This window comes from Elephantulus edwardii, unplaced genomic scaffold (assembly GCF_000299155.1).
Source record: "Elephantulus edwardii isolate Elephantulus edwardi_28Jun2011 unplaced genomic scaffold, EleEdw1.0 scaffold00007, whole genome shotgun sequence".
Classification (NCBI taxonomy): Eukaryota; Metazoa; Chordata; class Mammalia; order Macroscelidea; family Macroscelididae; genus Elephantulus; species Elephantulus edwardii.
Genome location: NW_006399757.1, coordinates 29,514,114 through 29,528,020, shown reverse-complemented (window position 1 = coordinate 29,528,020; position 13,907 = coordinate 29,514,114). Strand labels below are relative to the sequence as shown.

General features: G+C 37.2%; 1 protein-coding gene across 2 annotated transcripts in view; it reads left to right on the top strand.

The window, feature by feature from the left end:
- PRKG1 (protein kinase, cGMP-dependent, type I) overlaps window positions 1-13,907 on the top strand; it is a 1,522,098-nt gene that overhangs the window by 599,990 nt on the left and 908,201 nt on the right. For both annotated transcript variants that reach the window (XM_006880306.1, XM_006880307.1), the window contains exon 3: window positions 10,363-10,476. In XM_006880306.1, the coding sequence (XP_006880368.1) occupies window positions 10,363-10,476 (114 nt within the window). The remainder of the gene's footprint in view (window positions 1-10,362; window positions 10,477-13,907) is intronic.

Here is a 13,907-nt window from a genome sequence, read left to right as displayed (position 1 = left end):
CAAGCATGATGTCCCTTTCCAAGGACTGGTTGTCCTTGCAATGTGTCCAAAGCATGTCAGGCAGAGCTTCAGAATCCTTGCATCTAAGGAGCATCCTGGTCTCACCCTCACTAAGATGAACGGTTTGTTCTCCTAGCAGTTCATGGTATAATACTCTTCTCCAACACCACAATTCAAAGGCATCAATTCTCTCTAGGTTTCAGTTTTAAATTAGATTGATTAAATTAAATTGATTAAAGCATTCCCCTTATCCCTCATGTAACCAAAGACATATTAACAAAATAACTGTAGTAGGTGAGAGTTAGGCCAGATGGCCATTGAGCCAATTGAAGTTAGTTGACAAAGGATAAGATGGAATCTATAATGTTAGATTTCTAACAAGTAAGTACTCCAATAAATTAGAGTAACTTTATGCTGTTGATTTTCAATCTGCTTCATCCCCTTTTTGAGATAAAGTCATGGTTATCAAATCTTTATTAGCAACAGACAAGATTCCATGAGCCTAGGTGCAAATAAGACATTACTCTAAATGGATGGCAGTTTAATATAAAAGACATATACAAGGAAATGTCCATGTACAAGTCTGGAGGCTAATTGAATAAACAGTTGAAGTTATACAAAGGTTTAGGTGGTAGAGTTAATTGAGTGTTATAAAGTATGAGAGTTGAACTGCCCCAAGGTGAGATGTTATGCACAGAAGGAAAGCAGATACATGGATAAGTAAAGAAGGAATACTTTGTCTTTCATACAAGTTCAAAATACTCTGCAGGGTACACAGTTTGTCTCTGTTTTACTTTTATTTCTCTCTTCTCATTGTTAAGAAAAATGGGAGTAGATAAATATTCCTATACACTCTTGTAAAATACCAATCTTGTATATAGAGAGTGTGTGTGTCGGTTTGTGTGTGTTATTTTATTCTGTGTCTGTGTAGATATCATTTAAAGTAGAAATACAGCTGTCTAATAAAAAATGTCATGGGGTAAATTTACTGAGCCACTGAGTGAAGTAAGTTATAAATACACCATCAATAAGTGGATTATGCAGTTAATGCTTTTAATTATAGTTGTTTTCTTCCTCAGGACTGTACAGGGCAATATAATAAAAATGCCACCCTAAGGCTTTCACACAAGCATGATCACAGCAGTGGTCATTTATATTTATGAGCCCCTTTTTGTTTGCAAAAGTAGCTTAGTTGATACAGAGTGGTGCTGTAACCTGAAAGTGATACCTTTGTCAGTGTGAATTCACCAGCTTCTCCATGAGAGAAACATGGACAATTTCCTCAGGTACAGCACATTTTTACATTGTTGTTATTGTTGTTATGTGCCATTCAGTTGCCTGTGACTCATAACAACCCTGTGAGCAATACCTCTGAACCCTGCCCTCTCCTGAGTCAATCTCATTGATTCTGACACACCTACCACTATTACCTCAGTTACTCTGTCAATCCATCTCATCCAGGGTCTTTCTCTCCTGCATTGTCCCTCCAACCATTCCAAGCATGACGTGCTTCTTCAGTGACTGGTCCTTCCTTACAACATGCCCAAAGTATATCAGACGGAGTTTCAAAATCTTTGCCTCTGGGGAGCAGCCTGGTTTCACCCTTTCTAGGGTAAACCTGTTTGTTCTTTTAGCAGTTCATGTTATGATCAATACTATTCTCCAGCACTACAACTCAAAGGCATTGATTCATCTTCTGTCATCTTTAGACCTTGTCCAGTTCTCTGATGCGTAACAAGTAATTGCATGAACTGTGGTCTGAATCAGGTGAACCTTTGTCTCCAGATTGACAGTGTTGCTCTTCAGCACTTTTGAGAGGTCCCTATCAGCAGCCTTCTCCTGCTGGATGATAAGCTATGAGGCAGTTCTGACTAGAATGCAGTGGCTTTTGAGTTTTCTCTGTTTGAAGACAGGCACCATGGAAATTAAATAACTGTCCCTGAGTTAGCTTAGTAAAGTGTTGTTTTAGGAGAGACTGTTGGAAGCCGTCTGTAGTGCACTGTGCTGCTAACCCAAAGGTCGTGTTTCTCTCACAGTTCAAATCCATCAGCAGTTCCAGTGGAAAAAGCTGGACAGTCTCCTTCCATAAGAATTGAGAGCCTTAGTAACCCAACGGATGGTTGCAATGAATCAGAGCCAACTAAGTGATAGTTGTTGTTAGTTAGACACTGTCGAGTCGAACGTGACCCAGAATAATTCTGTGAGCACCAGATCTGAACCCTGTCCATCCTGTGCCATCCTCACAATCTCAGACGTCCTTGAGCCCATTGCTGCAGTCACTGTATCAATCCTTACAGTTGAGGGTCTTCTTCTCTTACTGTCCTTTTCCAAAGACTACCCTCAACTTACAAGATGTCCAAACTGTGTGAGATGAAGCTTTGTCATCTTTGCTTCCAAGGAACACTCAAGGAACACTTTTCTAAGACATATCTCTTTGTTCTTTTGGCAGTTCATAGGATATTCAATAACCTTGTCCAACATTACAGATCAGAACCACCAATTCTTCTGCCATCCTTATTCACTGTCAAACTCTCAGATACATAGTAAGTTATTTAAAAGATCATGGCCTGAATCAGGCATCCTTAAGTCCTCAGAATGTTTTCATTGCTCCTCAGCAATTTGGAGAGGTCTCTGATTGCGGATTTGTGTAATGTATCTCCTGGTCTCTTGACTGCTAGTACCAAGGGTGTTGATTCTGGACACAAGTAAGATGAAGTCATTGTTAGTCTCAATATTTTCTCCTCTATCATGATGTTACCCATAATATCAGTAGTTTTCTTAACACTGAAATGCAATCTATATTGAGGGCTGTCTTCTTTGATCTTCTCCAGCAAGCATTTCCGTTCTCACTTTCGGCAAGAAGGTTAGGTCATCTGTAGAACACACATCATTGTAACATAGGTAAGTGACAGTGTTGTGTTATTTTGACAATAATATTTGTAGAAAAGTTCTCAGGACATCTTGTGTTGTTTATGCCTTTGAGTTGTGGTGTTGAGAAGTAGTATTGAATATCCCATAGACTACCAAAAGAGCAAACCGATGTACTTTTGGAAAAGTACAGCCAGAATGCCCCTTGGAAGAACTGATGCCGAAGCTTTGAATTTCATGCTTTGGACAAGTAACTAGGAGAAGATATTCCTCAGACAGGGACATCATGCTTGGAAAAATGGAGGGGCAGTAAAGGAGAGGAAGAACCCCGATTAGATGGCTTGACACAGTGACTGAAGCAATCGACTCAAAGGTGTCAGAGATGAAGAGGATTGCACAGGCTAGGACAGAGTTCAAGCCTTTTGTTCACAGGATGGCAAGAAGTCATACTCAGTGGCACCTAACAACAACACAACAATTGACTATGGCTCCTAGGGACCCTAAGAGCAATAGATGGGAACCTTGCCCTCTCCTGTACCATTGCCAGGATCTCCGCCTTTTGGAAGCCTATTGCCATAGTCACTGTCTGTCCACCTTCTTGGAAGTCTTTTTTGTTGTTGTTGTTTTAATTTTTTTGTTTTTTTCTTTTAGTTTTATACTGATTTATTTACAAAGTTTGAATACAATGTTTTTCACAAATATCCTTCCCATTTCCTTTACCCCCCCTCCCCATCAAATTGTGCAATCCTATGATTAACACCCCACTGCACCCGCTGCCCTTCCTCACCCCTCTGCTTCCACCGCCCCTTACTCATCCTCATCCTCAGTCTACAATAATGGCTTTATGCAATATTTGTCCTTTTGGGACTAAGTTAGTTCACTCAGCATAATGTTCTTTGAGAGTCCTCTTATTTCTCTCTGCCCCTTCATCTTTCCCAGGTGATATCTTTGACTGGTCCCTCCTGATAACATAATCAAAGTCTGTGAGACGAAGCTTTGCCATCCTTGCCATGAAGAAGGTTCCAGGTTGAACTTCCTTCAAGACCAATGGGAGACATCCCCATAGTAAACAATTAATAATTTCATCTCCTGGAGAAACTGAGTACCAGATGACCAATGAGCAGAACCAGAAACATTTTTAAACCATATGATTTGAAAACTTTTCTTTTTTTTCTCCCTCATCAGAGTCATTAAGAAACCAGAGAATTGTTTTGCAAAGGAGCTCTGGCTGAAGCAAATTTCCTGATGACAAAATTTGTTTTTAATAGCCTTGAAATTTCAGTAAAATTTGATTAAGTACCCATTTGCCATCTTGTGAAAAGGCCAGGGTCCTCCCCAAAGATACCTGCAAATTCCTAAGTTCTTAGTTTCTCATAATTATATAACTTACTAATTACTATTTCCTGCTCTCCACTGTCACTCATTCTTAACTGCTCTCTCCCTTTGTATTTTGACATATCCAAGTGGAAGATTTCCCTCATGATCTGCCCTTTCCCCAAATCTTCATACCAGAATTATTATAAATCAGACTTAATATTTGATGTGAGGACTGGGACACCAACTCTGACAAAAGTTTTATAAGTGCTATATGTTTTTAAATTTTTTTTTGTTGGGGGGAAGGTTGCTCAACTAACCAGAAGGCTGCATCCATCAGTTCAAATCCAGCATTGGCTCCCTAAAAGAAAGAGGGACCGTCTCCTCCAGTTAATTTTTACATCTTAGGAAATGCAGTGGAGACTCGCTATGAATTAGAACCAGCCAACAGCAATAATCTTGATTTGGTTTGAGTCAGTAAGGACCAAAGTCAAGTCTGCTGCAGTCAAGTTGCTTCAAAACCACAACAACCTACTAGTACAAAGCAGAACCACCTCATAGAGTTTCTGAAACTCTAAATCTTTATAGGAAAAGACTGCCTAAATCTTTCTCCTACAAAGCAACTAGTAGGTTTGAATCACTGATCTTAAAGGTCAGAAGCCAAGCATTTTAACTACTTCACCACCAGGGTTCCCAGTAGTTGCTATTTTTATATTTTTTATTTTATATTTGTCTGTATACATAATATTTCACACTATTCTTCATTCATATTGTGTTTCATACAGTTATTTCCATGCCTTATAAAATTAGTACACTTTATGGAATTACTCACCACTGGATTATTTATGCCCATCATAATTTTCAGGTCCTCACCAGATCTTTTCCATTTCCTTTACTCCTGCCCTCAGGCATCCTTTTTACTAGAAGTTATCTGACGATTGCAACATGAGACTTTCTCAGTGGCCTCTTTCTCTATCTTATCTACTTTCATACCTTGCATATAATGTACATTTACAATTCTTTTCAGGTAGAAATGCTAATGAACATCCTCTATTTTTTTTGAATAAACAGAATTTACATTAGCCATCCATAACATAAAACAAATTAATAAAAAAAGCTGTGCTGTTACAGGGTTTGGTGGGGGCGTTTGTTGTTGTTAAGTGCCATCGAGTCATAGACGACTCATAGCTACCCTATGAACGAAGACCCAAACACTTGTGTAACTTTCATCATTTCTCCATGTTCATAGAGTTTCTAGAGTATGGTGTAGCCCAGGCAAAAATAAAATTGGGCTCCCTATCCTTCTTCCTGTTTATCCTGTACTCTCACCCTTTCCCATAGACTTCCGTCATGGAAAGAACCACATAGTGATAGTGTGCCCTCAAGTGGATTCTAACACACACTAACCACATATGACAAAATAGAACTTCTTCGTTAGAATTCAGAGGCTTATTTCATTGCTATTCAGGGGACTTGTGTGTTGTTTTTTTAAAAAATCTCAGATATTATCACTGAGGGGGAAAAAAGGACAACGAACAGCTTTAAGAACAAACTCATTGCCATTAAGTCAGATCTGATTCATAGCTGACTCTCCATCGAGTGTCCTAAGTTGCATGGGAGATTTTCCATCTTGGGTTAGCAGTGAAACTCCTTATGAACTAGACCAACAAGAACAGGGCATTGGTCAGTCCTACCTATTTTATGACTGCCACAATATTTTAAAGGAAGCTCAATTAGGGAGCCACTGAGTTTATCCCATGGACGTAACTTAGTTTTCTTCTATGAACTGTGCAGTCTAAGCTTGAAAGTAATTTATGAATGTTTTATCACTTACTTTTTTTACCCAAAGCTAATGTATAGAGTGTTGAATAACCCCAACCAGTTTTCTACTTGAGAGCAGTAACTCGCTTTACTAGCTGTTCTGAATCTGGGATATTTCTGAATGCCTCTTGTAAACACACTGCCGTAGAGATTTCTATTCTGAAATCTCTCATTAATGCAATGTGAGTACCTTCCTTTTCAACACTCAGTCTTTCCTGCTTCCCTGAATCACTTTCTCTCCATCCATACAATAGGTGATGAGAGAATTAAGTGATCAAACTCTTACTCAGACTAGAAATTTATAGACACTGTCCCCGGGATCAGGCACGGTTTAATTCTGTCGTGTGTAGGGTCATGATGAGTCAGTGGTGACTTGACTATATCTAACAACAATGTATTTTTGTTTATCACTTTAATAAAACAATAACACAGTATTCAATTTGCTTAATCATTCCGATCTCTTTGGTATGATTTTCTTTGTTACTTGATTATTATGAATGTATTGAGTCTCCAGTGCTTAATATTAGCTAGAAATGATGCTGCAAATCCACAGTTATCTTTTTCAAATATTATTTGTGTCTAATATGCAATTTTTTGTGGATGTTTTGGGTTTGCTTTTGGTTTTTGCTATTCTAATTAATATATAATATGGCCTGCTGTTACCAACATCAATAGTTTATGCATGTAATTATTTATACCCAGCTTTAAAAAAATGACTTAATACATTAAAAAAATGATGCAAATATAGAGTTAGGAACATTAATTGCAGTCAGAAGTGAGATTGATGTGTAAATTTCAAACTCCAGAGTCTTATATAATTTTTAGAAGTTGATCATGACCACGAGCCTTCTAGGAGGTCATGTGAGAAAAATATGATTAAAGATTAATTTGTTCATAATTTGAAACAGAGTAGTGCTATATGAGCATGATTTTTCACGTAAAAAGAGTAGGACTTGGGAGATGGATGTGGAGGTGGTAGAGGTATTTGCTACCTCTCTGAGGGAGTGGATCTGAATTTTACTAATTTGTTCTGATGATGGGTTTACAGGTGGGCACATAGAAACTACTGGGCTAAAACAGGACTCCTAGTCATACGTCTTGTCTTTATTTACTCTGGCCACGATTTGAGCATGCACAGCCCTCAAACACTCTAACGATTATTAGCAGCAGTCTTAACTCCATGGTTCTCCTTCGCATCCCCCCAGCCTTCCACTGAAAACCTTTAACTGTAGAATAAAAAGACAGAGAAACCAACTTCTTACTAAGTAAAACTGCTCCATTGGGCTTTCCTCACTGTAATCTTTAGGGAAGGAGACCACTTGACCTTTCATTCTCAAAGCTGGACCTTTAAATTAAGAACATTTTAGAAATTCTTGGAAATGTGTTGCTATGTAATTTTTGGAAACTCACATCGCAAGGCTTTGTTAGTTGAAATAAAACTACATCAGGTGTTACCCAGACATAGCCAGCATGGTTTCTTAATCTACTGTGTTCTTCTTCAGTTTTTATTTTACCTGAAAAGTTTTCTCTTTAAACAACCAGAGAGAGAGAGGGAAAGAGACACACCACACACACACACACACACACACACACACACACACACAGAGAGAATTTTAAAGCTTTTTGTTTGGCATCCACTTCCTAAACAGCATGCCTCTGGAAACTATGAACTTTGAGAAACAACGATAGTTATAGAAAGACATTTCAGGTCTTTTGTTCATAGGATTGTTATACTCAACTCAACAGCAGACAACAACAACATTTACAAAACATAAATTTATAATCCAATCTGGAGAATTAATTGTTGCTGCTGCAATAGATCGAATATTGTTCTTCATTTAACTATAACAACCCTACCTCTGTATTAATAATAACAAGAATAAAAGCTATCTTTTTTTTAACATTTGCTATGTGCTAGGCTTTGTGCTAAGTTTTATGTCTCTTGTATCTCATTCAATTCTGTCAGCCACCAGTCAGGTAGATAGATGCTTTTATGTTACTCATTTTACTAATGAAGAAAGTGAGGCATAGAGAAGTGATGCAACTTGCCCAAGGTCACAAGAGGAATAGAAAAGAGAAACAATCCAACTCCCAGTCTGATCTCAGTTAGTTTCCATTTCTTAACCAGCATACTATGTTCTGAACTTGTCTGTCACTGTTGAAATGTTCAGGGCAGTAGACTTTTAGTGATAGGAAGGGAGAAACACCATACAGAGAAGCTAATACTTGTGAGATGATTGATTTACTGGAGTAGTTTTGACATATCTTTCTTGAACTCAAGATTGTGTCTGAGGAAGCTAGACTACTTGAGTGGTCATATCTGCAAAGAAAGTGAATCCAGACCCTCAGAACTGATAGATTAGCTCATTCTTGTTACATAGATGAAGGCATATATACACGATTCAAGAGTAGTCATTAGATTTTTAGGGTGTCTTTATTCTAATCACTAGACTTCAGATCTGCTGTTTAAAGAGTTACAGTGAGTCATAGTCTACTCAATTGTAACTTAAAACAAGATTTCAAATTCCAATAATTCTTTTTTCACCTAATGATACCATTTAGAAGAAATGTTTTTAAGATAGAACAGTGCATCCTAAAAAGTAGATTCTGTGCCATTGTTATAGAGAAACCTTGAAATAAATAAACAAATTATTATATCAATAATCCAAAAACCCACTGCCATAAAGTCAATTTTGACTCAAAGGGACCCTCTATCCATGTCGACAAACAGCTACTCTTTTAGTGGAGACCACCCATCTTTCCCCTCTGGAGCCGTTGGTGGATTAGAAGTGCCAACTTTTGTCCTATACATTATACAGTAAGCCACTACACCCTCTTAGGTGTTTGAAGGGGAGGGGAAACCCTAGCATGTCAAATTTGTGATTTTCAGTTATTATTGTTCATTATTGCTTAGAGGGAACCCCTGATGGTGTAGCCCCATGATGCATTATGCTACTAACCCAAAGATTCATGAAGGAGACTTCCACTGATAAAAACGACTCTGAGGGAGAGATGTGCGTGGTCTCCTCCCAGTGGAGGGTCATTATGAGCCAGAGTCAGCTCAACACAGTGAGTTTTGAGTTTATTTCTTAGCATAAAATGATACAGCATTTGAAAGGAAGGAACAGTTTTAAAATCAACACTCTATAAAATGTTCAGTAAGAAGCAACTCAGGAGTTCATACAAGATGACCTGAAGTTTGGAAAACATTTGTCTGGCTCTGGTGCCTGTCAGTCAGTAGGAGATAATTCTTTTGCAAAGCATTAGATTTTGTTCTTCTGCAGACGGCGGATAAGTTAGGTTGAGGAATAGTAGGAAGATTAAGCTGAGACTAGATTGTGTTGGCCTTTTTCCTACCTTTGTTGTGTTAGGTGATGGAATTTTTAATCTACATAGCTATGATTTTATTTTTCCCCCTTTATATATTTTAATGTGTTTTTCTCTTTTCTCTTATGAATACCATTTTCCATACTTAAAGCCCCACATGTGCATCTGTTGTATAGTGTTTCCTTTCCTTTCTTCTCCTTCAGCATTTTATTTTCCAATTCCTTTGTGGTCCTGGTGCCTCTCTTTCCCCACAGCAATTTTAGCTTGTTTTTGTTAAAGTCTGTGTGGCAGTGCTGGGAGCCTAATAAACAATCTTGCCCAGTCAGATAAGATATTTGAACATAAAAAGATAACACAAGTGTCAAATAATAGACAAAAGTCAAACTCATTTTCTTTTCCATAGTACGTGACTTACGAGGTGTGAAGTGTACAAGCCAGAAAGATTACTCCATTTGTCATTCAGATTGAAATTATTTTAAAGTTGAAATTACCATTGACTTCTACTGTTGCACTTGTCATCATTTCATATATGTTGGTTTTTATCATTGATTTATATTTTTACCCTTGTAAATATTTCTGTTTCCCTCTTTAGTTGGTGCTTCCTTTTACTCCCTTCTTTGTGCCCTTGGGAGCTCTGGTGGTTTAGTGTTAAGAAATTGTGCTGCCAACCCAAAGGTATAGGGTTTGAATCCTCCAGCTGCTCCACAGGAGAAAAATGGACAGTCTTCTCCTGTGTGATTTACTGCCTCTGAAAATCCATAGCAAGGTCAGCTTTGAAATGGTTCTGACTTGATGGCACTCAACAACTAAAAGTGAAAGTGATCAGCGATCAAGAAAGCATATGCGTATTTTCCCTCTTTAAGTCCATGTATTTTCTGGCTTTTCTAGCATTGAATCTTGACAGCTACCTTATGTAAATTGGTGAGGATTTTGCATTTTTTTTAAAATAGACTAGCATATTATATATCATATTGAAAATGAAATCAAGTATGTGACAGAATTAAGGAATCGTGTTTTTCTCTCTTATTTCAGATGGGAAGGTGGAAGTTACGAAGGAAGGAGTGAAGCTGTGCACTATGGGCCCAGGAAAAGTGTTCGGGGAACTGGCCATTCTTTACAACTGTACTCGGACAGCGACCGTCAAGAGTAAGGCTTTTTCTATATTTCACTTACTTACAATGTTCTTCATGCCCCAGATTCCTGGAAAAATCATTACCTGACCCATGCCTTCTGGTTTTCTTTATAATAGTATTAAAAGAATATTTATTTTTTTCCCCCTTGTGATATAGTTGATGTGTTTTCCTTTAGCTTTTAACAGTAACTTCATAACTTAAATGTTATTGTCAACTATTTTACAAAAGTTATTTTAAGCATAAGGTCTCGTCGATTTATCAAATGAATAATTTGATAAGATAAAACTAAATAGGAACAAGCTTTTTCTCTTTCTGCCCTGAAAGTCTCCGGATTAGGTATAAGAATTTTTACGTAATTGTCTATTATGAGTTCCGTTGCCCACATTAATCCTGTTTGCTCATTCAGTGGTTTAGAAAAATCATGAGGATAAATATCCTTCATCTCATTCAAAACTCATTGTGTGACAGTTATCTTGAATTCTAAAACGGAGTGTGTATATTCTTGTCTTCAGCTGCTCATCAAGCTGTATAGTAGAGAGTTTTTCTTTCCTACTGATTGTGCTTATTTTAAATCAGGGCAATAAAGTGGCTTGTTTGCCTAATTTTACACGTATGTGTATATATGATTTCTTAAGCAACTTTTGTTGCTCTGTAGAAGCAGCTGCAAATAGAGGGTGTGTTTTGTTTTTTGTGTTTTTTTTTATTGTCCTTCCAAAATACAGGATGCAATTAGTGAACTAAATCCAAAGGCCAATAATTGCGAAGTTTATCTTTTCTGTAGGTGGACATGGGTGTGTGTGCCATTCAGAAGTCTAGCTTATGCATTATTCTATAGATTATTTATATAGTCCTTTAATTAAATTGTCTAGTTTTAAAAATACTATTATGAAAGTGAGAAATTATTTATATAAATTTATATTCCTCATGATTCTTATATCATTTATGAAGTTCTGATTCGTTATTAATAAGTCTTTCAGTGTGCCCTTTATAATCATCAGGGCATATACCTGTAAGTGGCTTATATTCTGTGATCGCTTAAAATTTTTTTTTAAGAAAAAAAATTCTTTTACATAAGCTTTTCTTCTTCTCAGCCCTGGTCTGTTGACTCAGGGATCTTGATTTGTCATATTTTGGTTGCTCTGTTTTTACGTTATGTGAGCTGTGTGGACTATTGGCAAATCTTAACTGGAAATCAAGGAATTTTAGTTTTGGTATGCTCATCTGTTATCTGTTGGCTGAAGTTGACCCATTCACTCACTCACTCACTGCCAGGGAGTCAGAATTGACTCAAAACTGACTCTCCAGTGAGTTTCCGAGGCTGTAAAACACACATCAGGAAGCTGCTTATTCATCTCCATGGAGTTGCTGGTGCATTTGAAGCACCAGAGAGCTGTGAACCCTTTGGGTTAACAGTGCAACCCTCAGTGGACTAGAAGACTATTTTCTGCTGAATGCCGCTGCTTCAACATGTGAAAGGTGCCACGGTACCATAGACCCTAACAGACCAGTTTTGCTCTTGACTTGCTATGATTTTTTTCAAGCTTTCATCAGCTTTTTATCTCAGAAGTATTGTATATTAATACCAGAATGGTCAAAAGAACAAACATAACTGTTTTGAAAGAAGTACGACCAAGGTATTCCTTAGAGGCAAAGATGGTGAAGCTTCATCTTGCATGTGTTGGCCACATCGTCAGGAGGAGCTGGTCTTTGGAAAAGGTCACTGTTCTAGGAAAGGTGGAGGATCAGAAGACAGGAAGGCCTTCAGCAAGATGCATTGATGGTAACAGTGGACTTGAGCACATCAGAGATTGTGAGGATGACACAGGATAGGGCAAGATTCGGATCTGTTGTTCTTAGGGTAGCTATGAATTGTAGTTGATTCAGTGACACCTAACAACAACAACAACAACTAGCTTGACTTGGCAACTTAGAAGAAATTTAAAAGAGCTCAAATGGGCATGGTCAACTTTAGCTATCGTTTTCTGTATCTTGATGGTGTATTGCCTTTTTATTCATTGAAGAAATGTCGTATCGATTGTACTTGGAACCCTACTAGGCTAGGCACTTTTTGGCATTTGATTTTTGATCTCTGAAAGCACACTCTTGATGGATGAACATTGTCATGTTTTTGTTTAATGTGATCATTACATTATAGATTCAAAGAATAATGAAGCTCAGTAAGCTGTAACAAGACCAGCCATAATTTAATTCGCTTGAAAAACATCTAAACTTGAGGGGTAAAGGCAGAGTGCAAGAGAGTACTTATCACTCTATTTAGTGAAACAAATTCAATTTCATTTCCATAAGAAATATATTCATTTTAGGGGGGAAGGGGCCATAATAGCATTTTTAATAAAACAGGATTTCTTAGAATTGTGAATTGCATTTTAAAGTTTTAAAATATTTCTACCTCAAGGAGTATTTTATATTGTTTAGTTACTCTCATTAAAACTACAAAATTTTCAAGCATCATTAATTGCAAATAATATGAATATTAATAAAAATATTGTGCTTTATTTTTTGAAATATTGAATTCACATTAATAAAATATTTTAAGGATACAAATTTATCTATTTCAATTCATTCTCTAGTTAAGATATTTTGTAAGATGATTGCTATGTGGAAACAAAATTTTTACTAGATCTCTTTAAAATATTTTTATTTCATATTGTTCTATACTATAATCATGTCTGGTTATCTGAAGTAATCATGAAGTAGTCACTGTGTATCTGATAATGGCCACAATGAATTCCATTTTGAGCATAAATTATAATACTATTTTTGGGAAAAACCATTCATCATCAAAAGAAAAGAATAATAAATCTTTTAACATAGAGTCTAAGAAGACTTTAGTGTATTTTTGTATTAGTGTGTACTTAGGATATTAATGTCTTGGGAAAAGATGTTAGGATCAATGGTGTGCAAATAATCTCATTTATAGCATGCTGAGGTTTCATGCTTGAGCAAGGAATGTTGTTATTAGATAACAATGAGTTTCTTCTGGCTCATAGGCACTCAATGTATAACAGAACAAAATTCTGTCTAATCCTGCACTTTCACAATCATTGTTATGTGTTGGTCCATTGTTGCAGCCGTCTAGTTTATGGTCATTCTTTTCTTGTGGGCCCTCTATTTTACCAAGCATGATGTCTTCCAGGGACTCTTCTGATGTGTTAATGGTGTTATTGTTATGTGCTGTCAAGTTGCTTGAAACTTATAGCGACCCTATGTACAACAGCCCTAAACCCTGCTCTATCCTGTGCCAACCTTATTGTCTTTTGCACACCTAACTAACCCCATTACCCCAGTCACTGAATCAGTCCATCTCATTGAGGGTCTTCCTCTCTTGTGCTGTCTGTCCCTCCACCCTCCCAAACACGATGTCCCTATCCAAGGACTAGTCCCTCCTTGCAGCCTGCCCAAAGTATGTCAGACAAAGCTTCA